The sequence below is a fragment of the Centroberyx affinis genome, unplaced genomic scaffold, assembly GCF_046629955.1.
Source record: "Centroberyx affinis isolate AG114_WGS23_722 - 3 ecotype Tasmania unplaced genomic scaffold, CSIRO-AGI_Caff_v1 ptg005625l_1, whole genome shotgun sequence".
NCBI classification, from domain to species: Eukaryota; Metazoa; Chordata; class Actinopteri; order Beryciformes; family Berycidae; genus Centroberyx; species Centroberyx affinis.
In genome coordinates, this window is record NW_027282831.1 from 118,854 (window position 1) to 136,446 (window position 17,593).

Here is a 17,593-nt window from a genome sequence, read left to right on the forward strand (position 1 = left end):
TCGATATGGGTTATTGAAGGCCGATACTGGTACTGATATTTTTGGACTGAAGCTGCAGATAGCCCATATTCAATATGTTAAATTTGACGATTTTCATGGTTTTCAGTGTTTTCCCCTGAATTGTATTCTCATCAGGCCTCTGAAACAGCATTTAGACCATCACGGGACACTAAAACTCTCCACTGAAACCCATTCTACTGAACTAGTTTTAGGTGGGTCAGCAGCTCCTTAAGGCAGAGTGAGGCAGGTTTACACTGCAGGATTTACAGACTGTTGAGTAAAATCCTCCCACACCACACTGGAATGATTTGCTGTGATCAGGGAGGAGCCTCCATCATATCAGAGGTGGATCACACTGACTGGACCACATCTGATTCTTAATGAAAGCCAATATCAGCCCTATATACCAGTCTAACCCTATAGTCACAATCAGTTTAAGAGCGAGGACTGTTTTCCATGGCCCACCCTGCAGCTCCCAGTTCATCTATTGGTCATAACTGCGGTGTGTTAACCAATTACCCCTTAACACTGAATCTGTTGTCAGGCTGCTGCAGACCCTGCCTTTCAATACTCCACCCCGCCCGCTGAAATGTGTCCACTCTCCTGTTTCAAAGCAAAGGAAATTGGTGTGGGTAGCTGTAGGATTTAGGAGAAACATACTCGGTGCTTGCGAAAATCAATTTAAGAGTGTCTATAACTTCTGTAACTCGATGTGAAACTCTACTGAGGCAACAGGTTTGACTATTTATTCAAGTTCATTTTAAATTGCATTAGCATTTCCCAGTGAACAAGGCATGGGTTGGTAGCTCAAGACTTATTTATATGAGGTTTACATTGCAGAAATATTGTAAAAGTAATATATTTTGTTCTATTGTAGACATGAAAAGATATTCTGGGGTTAGGAGGGAATGATGAGTGGAGTTAGTCGTAAAGGTTAGCACAAATTAGTATGAACAAAATGGTGGATGTTCAACATCAGATACAACAAGAGAAGTTTGGATGTCAATTCTCAGACATTTCTAGTTATACAAGAAAAAAGGGTTAAAGAAGTTTTAAACTCAGTGTTCCTGTACATTTTCCATTTTAAAATTCCGTACATTTTCCATACTATTCTTGACCGAATTTGAAGATTTTAGTTGATGGTCAAATAAGCTCTAGGCCATATCACTCTATACTTGAAGATTATTCTTCACAACATCAAATGTGAAATTGGTATTGGTTCTATAACTCTGTAAAATTTGTAGTTCTAATTGTATTGGAACTGAACAAAATTTTTTACAAACTTTTCCAGACTTGTTGCCCAATTCCAAAACAAATTTTCTACACTATTCCAACCTTTCCAGACCTGTGTAAGAACCCAGTAAACGTACTTCAATTATTGTGTATGACACTGCATGTCATCGCAAAAATATAACATGCACCAATTACATATTTCTCTCACGGCAAGTTGTAAAGATAAACCAATTAACAGGATCAGGCAACGAAAATGTCACATTGCATTTATTTATGTACATAATGTTAAACAAACTGTTCAAGTTTTTTATGTAAACTTTATTTTACAAACTCACAGCCATTGAAAACCTGTATGTTGTTTCTATCCGAATAAAGACAATGTCCCCTTCTTATTCCACTGCTATACTCAGTTCTCCTTGCACTGTAAAAATTGTGAAAAACTTTGTGCCAAAACTATCGCCACATTTGAAAATTATGCCAGGCCACTGATGGTTGAACAAGATCATTGAAGTTAATATTCATATTAATGGACCTCCACCTACATGTAAAAGTCAGCTTGATATTGGATATTCGGTAGATTTTTTTTTTTTCACCTTCAATAAGTTCTAAAGCAAACAAGTAAAACCACATTGATGAATACATTTGTGATTGGTTTTAATATTTGAGAAAATATTTTTCTAATATATGAAAAAATTGCAATTTCAAAAACTTGTTTCGCATATGAACTGGAGGCTGCACAAGAGAAATATTCTCAAATATTGAAACATGGGGTCATAAAGTGTTCCCATCCATCAAATAGGCAATAACAAGCTAACTTCACTCTGGCATAATGGGAAACGTAGGAGATCACTAACTGAAGCAGAAGCAGATGAGGCAAGTTGAGGTAAAGTGGACACAACAAAAAGATATATTTTTTACAACACTTCACCACAAATGTCATCTAAAATAACCGGAATACACTGAACATCACAGATTAATGATATACAACCATGAGTACAACTACGAGTATCTGAGGGTGGAACTTTCCTTTGAGACCTTTGCCCACACTTTAGCATCATTTTAAAGTCTAATCATCTGTACTGCGGAAATATTGACCAAAGATCATTAAGTGAAAAGGTTTTTCCAAAACGCATTTACAGTGTTTGGGAATGAAACACTCCCTATCATGACATACAACCTGCAAAATGGAAATGTCAAATCCAGTCAAAAGGAACAGTGTAACTATTAAGATAATATGAAACAATAAAAAAAGCTTACATCATATTCCCTATTCATGTATTTATTCACAATAGTTTTGACCCAAGGACAGCATCTCAGTATTCCTGCAGAGAGACAACCTGGTGCCATCTGGTGGAAATGTCCTTCATCCACCAACAACGTCCCAGTTGATATATAGTTTATTTGTGTCTCATCATACTGGTGCACCATAAATACCACTCCACCAAACTGGAAACGGCATGCAGATACAGATACTTTGTGACTGAAGCTGCTGATAGCCCATATTCTTTCAATTGGACTATTTTTAGGCTGAAAATTAACAATCTCCACTGATTCCCAGGATGCTAATAAAACAAATTCCTTGGAATCTCATTAAAATGTTGCATTTGTATCATTTCAGGATTAAGGTCTTCCCATAGACGAGTGTAGTATTGACCAATTAAATAAATAAGTATGTAATCAATCGAACTGCATCACATCCATCATATCAGAGGTGGATGACTGACTTATATGGGCCTAGTGTGTATCTGTATCCCCTCCAGCCTGCTACACCTTCTTGGGCACATTAGTGATGATGGGTTTGGGGCGCGTCTTGAAGATGAGCTTCCTCTTGATGAGGGCGGACACAGAGTAAGAGGTGGAGGCGGATGCTTGCTGGTCCGTTTCCATGGGCACCTGGCTGCCACCGTCGTCGTTGTCACGGCTACCCCCGGTGCCCTGCGCGTGGCCGTGATGCTTGGTGAGGACGGCGAAGGGTTTCTCCAGTTTGACCTGCTTGCCGTACAGGATGTGGTGCCCCACGATCAGCACCGGCACTCCCTGGTGGAGGGGGGGAGGGAGTGGCGAAGTGGAAGGAGAGCGAGGCAAAGGTTAAACCCTGTCACTTGTTCTTCCTGTTCATGTTTTTCACTGATTCCTCCTCCGAATCAAGGCAGCTAATTAGAGAAGAAAACTAAACAGAAACGGCTAGTGAAGAGGTAATATCACCATGCAAAATACTGGAATAATAACACTGCTTTGGTCCCTTGCTCATAGCACCATTCTCCACCATTGAGCAGTTGAAAATGAGAGTAGTTGGGGGGATTGGGAGAATTTTTGTTCCAAAACTGGAAAGTGAATTTGAAAGGCAGAAATCTCATTGATCTTTGATTAATTAGTATTGATCGACTACCACCCCACCAGATATATCATCATTTTGTGCTATGGAGTAAAAACCTTACTTATTAAGCCTATATGAGACAAGAGTTGGAATCTGAGGGAAGACAACCTTCATCACTTTTAAGAGAGTTACCAAATCCTGGTTAATTCAGCAACAAACTTGTACTCATGTCTAGTTTTCTGTAGTTATGTTATTACTAAATCTATGTTTTATGGTATCTTGTTGTACTCAGTTTACCCTTTTTTTTTTTTTTTTTTTACCTTGTGCTCTATTGTATCTTGCTGGACTTCCCTTCTTTTTACCTCACTGTTTTAATCTCTTATTCTCACAAAAGCCCTTCTAGGGACAGGTGTTGCAAATTAGCATCCGCTATAAACACTATGATACTTGCATCGGATAGCTCTTCTCAGTTCGTCTATGTATATTGTATCTGTCCCTATCAAATAAACCATAAATAAATAAATAAAACTACAACTCCCCTTATTTTTTCAGGAGAGTGAGCATAAACCAAAGCAGGGAAAAAACTACAGACCCTGCATCTTATCAAAAACATCAGATAGAGGTGCCACATGTACACAAAAAGTGGCAGGTTTGAGCAGGTTCTTACATAGGAGTTTGGTCCCCTAATAGAAAAGCAAGCAGCTTTGTGAAGCTTCTGCTCCTGGTTCTGTTGCTTACCTCTTTGGTGTAGAGCAAGTCTCCCATCACATTTCCTGCTAGACCAGAGTTGTGCCTGGACACCACCTCTCCCTGCAGCTCCACCAGCAGCCACTCTGGAGGGCTACTGCCATCCACACTGCCTCTGTAGGGAGCAGACAAGCAGTAATACACTTATCAACTACCTGGAAAAGCCTTCATTGGACTTTACAGTATGTAACAAAACGGCCTGATGTAGGAGTGGTCTGGCCCCGACAGGCGTAGTTCCCTCTTGTGTGGCGAGAGCGTCACGCCAAAGTCAATTAAAACATTTGGCTTTTAAGGTTAATATTGCCTGTATCGGCAAGCGTACATAGGTGGTAGAACACGAGTTAAGACCTTTAACAATCGTTAGGAGCCACTCTTCAATTCGGCATACACGCAATCCGCCAAGCAACATTTGTTTCAGTAAAAATTTCCACTTTTAGAATTGATTTTACAATTAGTTCGACTGACCACCAAAACACACCGTTTGTCCCTGTTTGAGTGGTGGTAACGTCGTTCAATGTGAAAACTATTCGCCCCAAATGTTTAAAGCCAATAATGTCCTGTTCATGAAAATGTAGATTTATGAAGCAATAGTTACAATAGTTTACCACTCTTACCTTATGACTATTTGAACCATTGTCCTGGCAGATGGGCGAGGACAGCACTTGTCACCCGGTGTTGTATAACGTTAAACTTTAGCTAAGTTGAACAGAACAGAACCAGTTTAACTAACGCAGGCCGTAAAACAGGCCACGATACGTATAAATAACCGAAAATTGACTGGCAATAACCACGAAATTCCTATCAATGCGCATGTAAAAGTAACATTTTCTTTCTACCTACTTTCCCGCCAGCTGATTGTAGCTGTCAATGTAATGACGTATGTCCGGTTTGTGGAGCCTGCTTGAGATTCGTTACCGGTTCAAAGGTTCTCAACGTGGCTCCCGATGTTTTCCAGCGTGTGGAGTTACTGGCAATGAAAGTTTAGTTGAAGTAAAGAAAACAGCAGGTAAATGAGCCACAGTATTGAGTGCGAATGTTCTCGAAATTAAATTAACAGTTATCCGCATAGTTTACATTCTGTTGCACATTCAGAAGTGTGTTAACCAGTGGCGTTTCTGACTTTGCTAACGATTGCTAGCCAGCAGCCGGTTCACTTCTCTTTAGCACTAGTGGTGAACGTTTACCTATTGGCTACCTAACGTTATAAATTACATGCGTTTGTTGTCCTAATAAGTGACAATGGGTGAGTTCAAAGTGCACCGGGTTCGGTTCTTCGACTACATGCCTAGTGCCATCAGAGCCATGGCATTCAACATGCACACAGAGAGGCTGGCCCTGGCCCGGGCTGATGGGGCGCTGGAGGTCTTCAACTTCGCTGACAGCTACTTCCAAGAAAAGGTAGCAACCTCAAAATACATAACTTAACCCACTGGATTATCTGTTCAGTTATGGACAGAGACCATGTGTTATAAACATTCTTAGAACGATACGTGCTGTTGTCTCTTGTACGGAGAGAACGTGACACCAAATTCCATGCAAAACACCAGCAGTTTAATGTCGCCTTGATTTTCGGCAAATACATATACATGGTAGCACATGACTGAAAACGTTTTATGAACTGTTAGGGTCTTAAGGTAAATTCGGGGTATAGACAATCTACTAAGCAGCATTTATTTCAGTAAAATCTCAATTTCTAGAACTGGTTCACTCTGCTCACTACCGCAGTCAACGCTGTATTCTGGTGGAAGAAGCATGTGGGAATAAGAGGCGAACCAATTCTAAAAGATTCGACTTTAATAGAATAACTGCTGCCTGGTATATTGGATGTAGACCGAATTGAAGAGTGGCCTCTAATGATTTGAAAAAATGTCTCAAGTCGTGTTCTACCAGATATGTACCTTTGCTAATAATCAAAGCAGCCTGAAACTGCCAGATTTTTAAATGGAGTTTGGCATGACATTCTTTCCCTACAATATGCTGCATGATCTGTTGCTAATGTAAACCTCCTTGAATAATGAAACACAACACATGACTTGTTATCGCATCATCTTTCCGAAATACCAGGAAGTAAGATCTAACCTCTAGACTTGTTTTGAATCTGACGTGCAGGTGATCCCAGGCCAGGACGGCAGGGCCATCGAGGCTCTGTGCTGGGTGGGACGGCGTCTGTTCAGTGCCGGTCTGAATGGAGAGATCACAGAGTACGACCTGGAGAACCTGAGGCCCAGGTACACCGTGGAGGCCTACGGAGGACCGATCTGGACCATCAGCAGTAACAGCCAGGGGACACACCTAGCGGTCAGTCGGTTGCCATCTATACAGCACCTTGGATGGAAGTTTGATTTACCCCTTGGCTGGTACTCATATTTCTCCATGGCTGTTTTCTCCTCAGATTGGCTGTGAGGACGGGACAGTGAAGATGTTTGAAATACTTGAAGAGACAATTCAATTTCAAAGAAACCTTAACAGGCAGAAAGGTAAGTAAGACAAATTTTGCTGGTATTTGATACTTGGTGGGAGGTAATTTCAGACACTGGTTGTGACCCAGTAAAATGCACTTCAAAGTAAACTGATTTTATTTGATGTGATCTTCCAGGTCGTATCATATCTCTGTCCTGGCATCCCTCTGGTACACGGATTGCTGCCGGTATGATGGATATGATCAGAGTCTTTGATGTCGAGTCAGGTGAGTTTATCAGCAAACTGCAATAGAATGGATTCTACCTGCTGGACTCTACCTGCACAGCAGATACAACTCAATCCAGAAGTGAATTGCAATAGAATACATCAATGCATGTGTAGTATATGAAGCTCTAGCTGTAATCAAATCCATTCAAGGCTATCTACCAGAGACGCATGGATGATTTCGGTGTCTGTGTTCTCATCACTTCTTCCAAACATTCAGATGTTATTCCTTCAACATCCACTACTCATATGATCCTGACCCCCCCAGTCTCTTTTTCGTTTTTTGCCACGTTCAGGCCACGCCACACACAGGCTGCTGGTGGAGCGAGGCGTCGGAGCGTCCAAGAGCCGAGAGGTGGTGGTCTGGAGCGTCGCCTTCCTGTCCGACCACACCATCGTCAGCGGGGACTCGGCGGGAAAGGTCCAGGTCTGGGACGGACACACGGGCACGCTGGTCCGAACTCACCTGGTCACCAAGTGGGACGTCATGGCTCTGTCTGTCTCACCGGTGAGCGTATATGGAGACATTTTTCTTACTCGAATCTGGACACAGTCGGTCTTTTTAGTGTGTAGGAACTACAGACCAGTATGTTGTTTGGGGAATTCGCAAGTGTCTGTGTGTCTACGAGTTGGGTACATGTTCTCACTGAATCGGTGTTTTATGTTAATGGTTAACAGGATGAGAGCAGTCTGGTGGCCGGGACGTCAGAGGGCACCGTGGTCCAGTTCCAGTTCATCTCCTCTACTGTGGACCGGCAAGACAAGGAGTGGGTCCGAACCAGGACCTTCAAGAACCACACGCACGACGTCCGGGCCCTCGCCCACACCGAGACCGCCGTGGTTTCCGGAGGTCAGTATTTAATTTGTTGTCAGGGTTCGACCGGTGTGGGGTTTTGACGGCCGATAGCGATATTGGATTGAAGCTGCCAGTAGCTGATGTTTTGTGGCAGTACTGAATCTTTAAATTTGACCATTTTCATGGCAAACCGTATTGGTGTTGTGGTTGGCGAACTATGCAATTAACTATGGATTGCAGAGTCTCAGAAATGTTTGCTTGCCATCAAACTTCAAATGTGACATTTTCATTTTCATTTCATAACATGATGTTTTGATGCTGCAAATCTCTCAGGTATGGACACTCAGCTGGTAGTGCGACCCCTGCTGGAGAAGGTGGAGAAAAACACCCAGGAATCAGCCCTGCGCAAAATTGCTTTCCCACATGTGAGTATACATTCTTTTGGACATGCGGCTATGTTTAAAAATCACTTTAATACTTACTGATTTACATCTGCAGACCTAGCCCTGATGTGTGCCATTCTCTATTGTATGGAGAAAACGTCACTCCAAACTCCATTTGAAAAATCTGGCAATTTACAAATGTACATACCTGGTAGAGCATAACTTAAGACTTTTTACGAATCATTAGGGCCACTGGGACATTCGGTTCTTTTTTCATAAAAATTTCATTTGGTAGAATTGGCACACTGTGCTTGCTTACCGCCCACTGCAGTGTATTTTGGTGTGTGAAGATTGTAGGAATAACAGGTGAACCAACCAAAAGTGGAACCAAACTGCTTGTAAAAGGGCTTAAGCCATGCTTTACGAGGTATGTGTGTTGGCCAGTAAGCAAGGAAGCATAAAACTGGCAGATTTTTGAATGGAGTTTGGTGTGACTTTCTCGCCGTACAAGAGAGAACCTCAAATATCAGGGCCACTGTAGGCCAAGGTTTTTCCATAGTGACATGGTCGCCCTTGTCTGTCTCTTGTCTGTGTAGAGAAGTCTGGTTTCTTGTGGGAAGAAGGCAGGAATGCTGCTCTTCCAATTCCCTGACCATCTAGAGCTGTGGAGACTGGGAGAGAGCGATGGACACGGTGAGGAAAACACACACACACACACACACACACACACTCTGACACACACAAGGCTCTTTTTTCATGAACCTGCCAATTTATGTGTTAACAGGAAAACCTGGAGACAGTCTACCTGTGAAGAGGAAACCAGAGAAACTGATTCAGCTGAAAAGGAAGGTCTGTACTGAAGTCGTGTGTTTGTATCGTCATTTTGTAATCCTGAAATCTTATTGGCTTCAGAGCTTTGCTTTTAACCACCTGCATCAGTAAAACATATACAAAATTAGTTTTTTGTTTTTCTAGCCTGGCTGTTATATATTTACACATTATTTATGCACAGCCAGTTCTCTTCTGAAGCACCTGCAATTCTCTCTTTATCGTTATCTGTCAACTGACCTGTCTGTGTTTGTCTGTTTTGCACTACTTCATTTAATCTTTTCTCTTCGGGGCCTTGAGGAATGTTGAAGTAAAGAGCTGACTTGTTGTGTTTTGACCTCTGCAGGGAGACGACCACATCTGCTGCAGCGCCCTGTCTCCATGTGGAGGCTGGCTGGCTTACTCCACCGTCTCCAGCGTCCGCCTCTACAGACTACAGTACGACAACAACAACGTCAGCATCACCAAGGTGGGCTCCCGCATTAGTCATTTTCATATTTTCCTGTCTGTAAAACCCTGGTATAAAGATGAGATCAAACTTAAACGACTGAAATAAGTCAAGTGAATTAAGAATCTTTCTTTCTTACAATTCGACAACGATTGATTTGAGTAAACTACTTAATGAACAGCCTCCCGTGCAGGTAATGGGAACCACGATGATAGTAAAGTACACAGTGTGAGCTCTCCTCCTCCTTCCTCTTCCTCCCTCCAGGTGGCCAAGCTGCCGAAGGTCCTTCGCTCGGCCCACCAGCTCCGCTTCTCCTCCGACTCCTCCAGACTCTTCGCTTCCTCCGGCCGTTCGTCCGTCGTGGTCGTCGCCCTCGGCCAGTCGGAGTGCAAATACCTGCACACCCTCAAGCCCAAGTCAGGTGAGGCCAGGGGCTCCGTGGAGTTTTATGGAACGTCGTGGAATTTTGAGCGGTGTATTCCAGACGGAGAAAGTCAGGGAATTTGATCAATTCTCTATGGCCCATTTGTAAAATTCCTTGATATTCTCTGACTTTACAGGAATATATCCACTTTCCAGGAATATATCAGAATGTATTTGACAACTTGTTTCATACATTCATTAACTTGGATGGTGAAAAATAGTGGAAATCAGACAGTTCACCTCTTTAGAAAAACATTAACAAACCAGGAAGAAATAGTTTTAGTTCATGGAAGTGCTCTGACTTAGTTATAGATAGTCGTGAGATTTTACATCAAGGCCACAGTGGAATCCTGTGAGACGCCACCATACATACCTCTGACTGATATCGGTTTTTGAAGGCCCATAATGACATATTTTTTGGATTCAACCTACTGATAGCCAGTATTTTGTGCCATATTGAATATCTTTTTTCACTAGCGTGTTAAAGGGTTCAGTGTTTTTCCCCACAATTTTATCCCTGGCAGGGTGGGAAAGCCTCGACATTTAGGCCATGGGACACTAAAATTGTTAACGATCCCTGATGATGATTTATGATAAGAATAACAGTAATAATAATAAAAACCTATTCATGCATGCTTGTGTTAATCCGATCAAAATGGCACATATATATATATATATATATATATATATATATATATATATATATATATATATATGTAAGCATTCCTACCAAAGGATCAAATGAGTGCATAATGTAAATTACTATATACCATGTAACTAACTGATTTGTGTGGTTTCCCCAGGCACCAGACAGCCAGTTCACCTGATGTGTGCCAGTGAGGACGGCAAATGGCTCGCCACGGCCAACTCCGACTGTGAGATCCACGTCTACAACCTTCACAAGCTAAAGGTGAATTACCTGTCATTTTTATCCTCTCTGTACATTCCCTCTTGATAATGATATTGTCTGTTATCTCCTAAATGCTGATCGATATAAATCGGTGAAAATTATTTTTGAATTTTTAACTGCAAACCGCAAACCCCTAATTGTTCTGTGTGTGTGTGTGTGTGTGTGTGTGTGTAGCTCCACTGCACAGTCCCAGTGTACAGCTCCTGTCCCACCGCCATGGCAATCCACCCGGCAACCAGCAACCTGGTCATGGTGCACGCTGACCAACAGGTAAGCACTGTGTCATTTTAACTTGTGGGCCAGATGCCCCTCTGCATCGTGACTCTAATACCACCAACATACCTTAAGAAAAAAAACAGTGCAAGTGTCAGAATGGTAGAATAAGTAGAAAACTTTTCTGTCATCTGTAATATTCTTGTACAATCAATACAGCAAGTAAGCCGCAAGATTCTTGGTTATTTTATCTCTTTGTTGCTCTGCTCTTCCCAGAGATCATCTGTCAAACAGCCATGGTGGCTATCACTACTACTACTAACTACCCACTTCTTCTGTTTATTCCAAACAAACCGGGAACTTGAAACGCATCACTTCCTAGAAAGAGCTACCAGACACTGAGTGTTTGGAACAGCAAGTGTAAAAGCTTTCATGAACTGGATATAGATTGAATCACTATTGTGTTAGATCAGTTGGGGATACAGAGTAGCAGAGTGTAGGAAAAATTCGATCAATGTTGTTGCAATTCCTACTGGTCGTCAATAGAGGTCATCGATTACTAAAACTGGTTTGAAAGGGTTTATGAATATGTGCTCAACATATAAAGGACCTCAGATCTGTAGCTTTGTGTTATTAGTCTGATAAAGTGTGATGTGACATGATCATTCATTCATGAGGTCTTCCAGGAATGTTAAAAACGTTGTTGTTTGAGACCAATGATTGTTTTCTCTTTGTTTCCGCGTAGATCTTTGAGTACTCCCTGGCGCACAAGGAGTACACCGAGTGGAGCCGGAAGCTGCAGAAACAAGGCCTGCACCCCCTGTGGCTGGAGAGGGACACGCCCGTCACCCACCTCGCCTTCAATCCCACAAACCCCGCCCACATCCTCCTGCACGACACGTACATGTTCTGCGTCATCGACCAGAGTCTGGTAGGTAGCCAGCGATTTGCACTGTGACTGTCTGCCACGCCTAGAAGAAGTTTTTAAGGGGGCGGGGGGGTCTGTTTTTGTAGGGTTAGATCTCAGTAACCTCTGTGTATCTCTCTCTCTCCACCCTCAGCCCCTCCCGGACCAGAAGACCCTGCTGTACAATCAGATGACGCTGAGGAGTCTTCCAGAGCCGGAGAGGATCAAACACAGCCACGCCTTCAAGATATGCAAAGCTTTCCAGGTGAGATCTTCATACTGACAAAGTGGAGCTTTACATGTAATGGTGCACTGACAGTACCGTGGAGTGAAGTGCCACACACGGATACAAACAATGAAGCGTAGGTGCCATCTACTACATGAATACTTCCAAAGTTTTGAAAATGTAAATGTCTCTCCACTTGTTTCCTATAGCTGAAAGTTCTCAACGTCAATAAAAGAACCCAATACTTTTTGAATTTGAATGGCACAAATTACCAGTTGAAAAATGATATTGTTGGGCCACTAGCCAAACACCAGATACAGTGCGTTAGAAATGGTAGTTAGAATTTCCACTTTGCTGTATAATGTGTTGAATTAGGTGGTGATGGAAATCTAAAATCTATTAATTTCTCTATCCTGCTAGAGATAGACCCTGTTACATATTGATATAATTTTCCATCTTAACAATTTAGTGTTGCAAACAAACCTTTTTCCCATTTATTTCACTTGTGTCTAGGGCTGGACGATAATTCAATATTATCGTTAATTGTCTTTCAGTGGGATTATATTGTGATGATATGGTGATTTTGGGATATCGAGACGCACAATTCTGCTGTCTGAACTGATGAGAACAAGGAAATTTGATTTAGAAACTCAGACAATGAAGTATGGTAGGGATATTATGTGAAAATTTCAGTTTAGTTTGACATCACGCCAAACATTACCATTCGGTTCAATATGATGAACATTAATTTGATTATTTAACGTGATTTCGCTCATGTGAGCCATATCGTCATATATATCGATATTGAAAAAAATCCTTAGGATTATCGTGCTATTGATTTCAACCATATCGTCCAGTCCTACTTGTGTCTTATTGTTTTGCTCCCTGCTTTACATGCTGACCAAGCTGTATTCCCTGTTACAGCACCTGTTGTGTGTGAGTTTATTGGAGGACCACTCTCTGGTGGCGGTGGAGCGCCCCCTGCTGGACATCACCTCTCAGCTGCCCGCGCCGGTGCGGCAGAAGAAGTTCGCCACGTAAAAAAAAAAAGGAATCGCACCCCCCCTTTCCCTAAAAGCATCTCGGCCCACACGCTGCGTTCAAGTCCTGTCGGAAGAAGCCGAAGAACAGGACGACCTCTCGTCGCTTCAACTCGGAAGTGTTTTTACTTTTGAATTTGAAATCAACCATAAACGAACTTGCAGCAGCAATTTCTCGCTTCGCGGAAGTAGAGTTGTTTGTGTTAGTGTGAATATAACTGATCATTTTTATTTTTATTACCTTGGACCGCCTTGGATCGGTGGATTCGCGGTCACGTTTGCCACCTGTGTTGACACTTATGCAATTCCCACACAATCCTACTTGTAATTACCAATAAGAGGCTGACGTGAATGAGTTTTTCCCAGCTCATATTTATGGTAAATCCGATATGATGATGAGCTTTTCAGAGCTGGCAGGTCAAGTAGGTTGCAAGACATTCTGAATTGTCATGGACGAAGGACAACCAAGACAGATGCATGTGGTCTTATCTAATAGAACACATATATCGGGACACAATTTTCATGGCAGAGGTCAACTTTGCGTCCTGATGCAGATCAAATTGAGAGTCGCTGCCTTAGATCGGATTTGTCCTTTGGCTTTTAACAGAGCAAACACGATCGTGGCACTAAGATACTTTAGAGAATCCCAGACCTGGCTGAGTTTAGATTCAATAATACAAAACTCCCTCCTTCCCCTACAGCTTTTCCTTGATGTCTCACATAACATCCCAGTACAGTATCATGGGTGCATTTAGTTTTAGTGTGGGTGGCACCGGTGGGAAACAGGCCCCAACCCTGGCAGTGTTAGTGCCTTGCTCTAAGGATTGGAACCCCTAACCCTGGCGATGTTAGTGCTATGCTCTACACACTGAGCTACACAGGACCACTGTCTGTCTCTTTCCAGGTCAAGGAGATGGAAAGGTCTTTAGGAAACTCAAATGCAAGCCGTTTTGTGTTCATGTCTCACCACTCTCCTGCTCCCTTGCTTTGTAAAGACTGTTTGATAATGTAATAAAAGGAACCTATTTACTGTAATTATTGTTTGAAAGGTGTATTTTATTTATGGACAATTTGAACTGCACTGTCTGCTTTGTACTAGAGAGCCGTCTGAATGTCAGTCATTCATTCATTCATCAGAAAAGGTCAGAAGAAATTGGTATTATTTTAAATCTCAAAGTAACAAGGATTAAGCGTTTTCCTAGAATTTAATTCATGTCGGGGTGGAAAAGCCTCTGAACAGCATTTAGACCATCATGGGACACTAAAACTAATCACTGAGCTCGCGCACACACACACACACACACACACACACACTAATCAAGTAGCAGCCAAAGCAGGGCGTTACCAGAATTTGGATCTGGATCATTGCGTTTGTTTTCTTCACCCTGTACATGCCGTTATGATTTGGAGCCAAGTCTTTATCAGGCTAAAGAAACGATAATCGTCTAATGGCGGAAATCCCATCCGGATCAACACCAAAATCGAATCAATAGTTCCTGGGCTCAAAGCCTGTTTGTCCAAAAACTTTCATGGAAATCCATTCACAGGTTTTTGAGATACCTTGCTGACAGACAGACATACAAACTAATCCATATCTGCTGCATATGGGTCAGGTGTAGCATAATGAAAGTCGGTGTTAGAGTCTGTGAACAGTCTTCAGGTTATAGGGTATACATATTTATTCTAATAGCCAGTTATTGTGGTCTTCACATTTTACATATGGGACCGTGGTCGTCATCTGGACCGGCGTTTCGTCCGCCTTTCGGCTCTGCACGGTTTGCTCGACAGAACTTTCTCCCGGAGCTGCTTCTTCTGCTCGGTGTTCCGCAGCTCCGTCTTGTCCGGTTTCCTCCGGGGTTTTTACGGCTCGGTTCCGTCGTTTGACATCTCTGTCTCGAGCCCTGCGTCGTTCGGTTTCTTCCGGAGCTTTTTTGGCTCGGTTTCGTCGTGTGGTGGCCATGGATGTATTAAACTATGGATGAGGCATTCAAAGATGGCGGCCCATTCATTCCAATGAAAGTTGCTCACCCAGCGCATACGCCGAAAAAGTTTCTACGACTCCTACTTCCGTGGCCGACAGCACCTGCGCAGTAGTGTTTTTCTTGGCCCCGCCTATCCCACATGAACGAGTCAAGCGGCGTTCTCGTAGCGTCCGTGACAACGGCGCGTTCATGTGCAGCTTTCTAGGTTCTAGGTTCTAGCTTCTGATTGACTGTTGCTACTGCAGACTCGGCTCTTCGGGGAAACCGTCGTCCAGGTATGACTCTATCATTTATTCAATCACAGAACATTTGCTTTATTTGTATAAATCTTACATCCGATGTGAAGTGATTCAGTCTGGATAAAGTTGAGCTAAGCTAACGATGGTAATAACGGTTAGCATAACGAGACGGAGTCAGCTAACATAACCATGGGTTAACGTCAGGCAAGTTAAACAAATTAAACTCAGTTAAACATAGAAATGTTGGTTAGATCATAGACTAAACTTTGCATTTGTGATGTATGCTCCACTCGTGTTGCTCCACTTGTGCTGAACGTTGTCTTGTGTTTCTCACAGGGAGTCAAGTTCATGCTACACATCGCTAGCCAGGTCCATGTCAAGGGTTTACTCATGCTTAACCAGGTGAGGAGATTTATTTTGAACTTAATTTAGAGCATTATCGATGTGAGATGGTTCACATCGGTCATAGATAGTAATGACTTGGTAGCTTTTTCACCTCTACTGGAGCCAGTGCTTCACAAATGAAGTACTTTTCACCCTGTGCTGTAATCATCATGATGATGTATGCTAACTGTTACTTACTGCAGTTTCTTCTGTTACAGAAACTCCTGCTCTTCAAGAACCACTGACACTTCTCTGGAAAATGCTCCCAAAGAAATTAACTTATTTATGATGTCTACATGTATTTAACATGTAGAATGGAACGTGTTTTGAAATAAATCTTTACTTTACATATAACAGTTTGTCTTGGATCATCTCTTAAATAAGTCTTAGATGTCATCACTCTGTAGTCCATTGCCCTAAAATTACTTTTCCATCTCCATCTTACCTTGGTTATTACAATTACGTTATTACACTTACAACAGTGTGAGTAATTTCTGACAATATTGACTAAAGCCACACATCTAGACCACATAGTCCAAGTTAACCAACTTGCTGTTGCCTCAGTGTATAGATAGTATTACTTGTAGCCATTATTATTCTGCTGCATGTATTGATTTAATCCATGGGACTGAACTACACTGGATCAAAGGTGGGTCACCTCACAACATTTAGTCATGACATAAATATTGGTACTCTTATCAAACACAGTCCTATATGAACAGTGTATGAAGATAGGTTTGCATTATGCAACTTAGACGTAAGGTTTGCTAGTGAAAAAAAAATCAGTTAAATTATTATCATTGGGAATATTCTAGGTTTGTTGTGTCACACCAAGGTTTATTTGAGTTTGCAAGTGTTACACTATCTAGACTGTCATAGCAAAATTTCTATAAGCTTGATCTTCCTATGCAGTGCCCAGAAACACACCTGGTTGGAAGAAGACTCAATTCCATTTACATAATAGACATTATCAGTAACTCAAGCAGGTTAACTCAAATTGGACATCTAAATATAAATTTACAGACAGTAATAGAAATGAGAACAACCATCAAAGCCCAAATATATTCATAACTTTAATAGGATAAAGAAAAGTACATAGGCATAGTCTGTGAACGGAGAATTTTGAGATGTAAATAAATATACAATAGTAAGTAGGTGCATATAACTGCATATGCTACATGTAGCTGGTTAACTACAGCAATGTTATAACGTTAGCTAGCTTGCAAGCGACCTATTTAATCAAGAGAGAAACAAAAACAAATTAGAAACCATCCGTTATTGTTCTGAAGTCTTGCCTGTTAAACCTAAGTGTCGGCGGACGTGTAGGTTGAGTTTAATGTGATCTAGTTTGATCACATGCAGCTAAAAGCCTCTGCTAACAATCAGCTAGCTGTATAGCTTGTCAACAGTGGAAGTAGAAGCGGTGAATGCGCACGGAGCGTTCCCGTGGCCTGGAGGCGCGTTCACGGAGCTCCAGAAAATACAGCTTTATACAGCTCTTGGTGGCTTCCAAGGAAAAATGGACCCAATGATTTCAAAATTGATAATTCAAAGACTCCATTTGGACTATGTACTACACCTAGAAAAATTTTCCCGGAGTTTTACAGGTGTTTCTTTCCCCATGTATCTCTATGGGAAAAAGTCTTTTTGGGCCCCATGGCGTCACGTGACTTGCAATACCGGGCTTGGCCACTACGCCAAAATCGCCGCACAGCCCAGAGCTGTTCCTGGGGGCTTGGTGGTGGCTCTGTCCGCGGCTCTGCGGCGCTCGGTGTCCTCCGGAGCCTCCTGCGCCCGGTGTCGTCGCTTGGCGTATCGGTCTACGGCTCTGC

The 17,593-nt window shown here is 42.3% G+C and overlaps 2 protein-coding genes across 3 annotated transcripts; one reads left to right on the top strand and one right to left on the bottom strand.

Annotated features, from left to right (window-relative positions):
- Positions 1 to 1,318: 1,318 nt before the first annotated feature.
- Positions 1,319 to 5,137, bottom strand: chtf8 (CTF8, chromosome transmission fidelity factor 8 homolog (S. cerevisiae)). Of its 2 annotated transcripts, none has more exons than XM_071547046.1 (3): positions 4,912 to 5,137; positions 4,289 to 4,406; positions 1,319 to 3,270 (listed from the first exon to the last, which is right to left on the bottom strand). In XM_071547046.1, the coding sequence occupies exons 1-3, from the start codon at positions 4,929 to 4,931 to the stop codon at positions 2,998 to 3,000; spliced, it is 411 nt and encodes a 136-aa protein (XP_071403147.1). In that variant the 5' UTR covers positions 4,932 to 5,137; the 3' UTR covers positions 1,319 to 2,997. The 2 variants fall into 2 exon arrangements, with proteins under 2 accessions (XP_071403147.1, XP_071403146.1); XM_071547045.1 differs by having other exon boundaries at positions 4,289 to 4,412.
- A 108-nt stretch (positions 5,138 to 5,245) lies between these two features.
- On the top strand, positions 5,246 to 14,173 carry utp4 (UTP4 small subunit processome component). The gene is made up of 16 exons (XM_071547037.1): positions 5,246 to 5,695; positions 6,407 to 6,595; positions 6,690 to 6,774; positions 6,894 to 6,983; positions 7,279 to 7,490; positions 7,661 to 7,832; positions 8,112 to 8,203; positions 8,758 to 8,854; positions 8,946 to 9,010; positions 9,336 to 9,458; positions 9,702 to 9,858; positions 10,664 to 10,770; positions 10,945 to 11,040; positions 11,729 to 11,914; positions 12,045 to 12,155; positions 13,041 to 14,173. Exons 1-16 carry the CDS (start codon positions 5,537 to 5,539, stop codon positions 13,155 to 13,157), a joined length of 2,058 nt encoding a protein of 685 aa, XP_071403138.1. The 5' UTR covers positions 5,246 to 5,536; the 3' UTR covers positions 13,158 to 14,173.
- Positions 14,174 to 17,593: the final 3,420 nt, after the last annotated feature.

What these genes read in the sequence shown, in the direction of transcription:
- chtf8 (XM_071547045.1), bottom strand. Translation starts at nt 4,931, where the DNA reads ATGGTTCAAATAGTCATAAG. An exon ending in ATGGTTCAAATAGTCATAAG is followed by an intron (nt 4,413 to 4,911) that starts GTAAGAGTGGTA and finishes TGCTCCCTACAG; the next exon opens with AGGCAGTGTGGATGGCAGTA. An exon ending in ACTTGCTCTACACCAAAGAG is followed by an intron (nt 3,271 to 4,288) that starts GTAAGCAACAGA and finishes CCCCTCCACCAG; the next exon opens with GGAGTGCCGGTGCTGATCGT.
- utp4 (XM_071547037.1), top strand. Translation starts at nt 5,537, where the DNA reads ATGGGTGAGTTCAAAGTGCACCGGGTTCGGTTCTTCGACTACATGCCT. An exon ending in ACAGCTACTTCCAAGAAAAG is followed by an intron (nt 5,696 to 6,406) that starts GTAGCAACCTCA and finishes TCTGACGTGCAG; the next exon opens with GTGATCCCAGGCCAGGACGG. An exon ending in GCCAGGGGACACACCTAGCG is followed by an intron (nt 6,596 to 6,689) that starts GTCAGTCGGTTG and finishes TTTTCTCCTCAG; the next exon opens with ATTGGCTGTGAGGACGGGAC.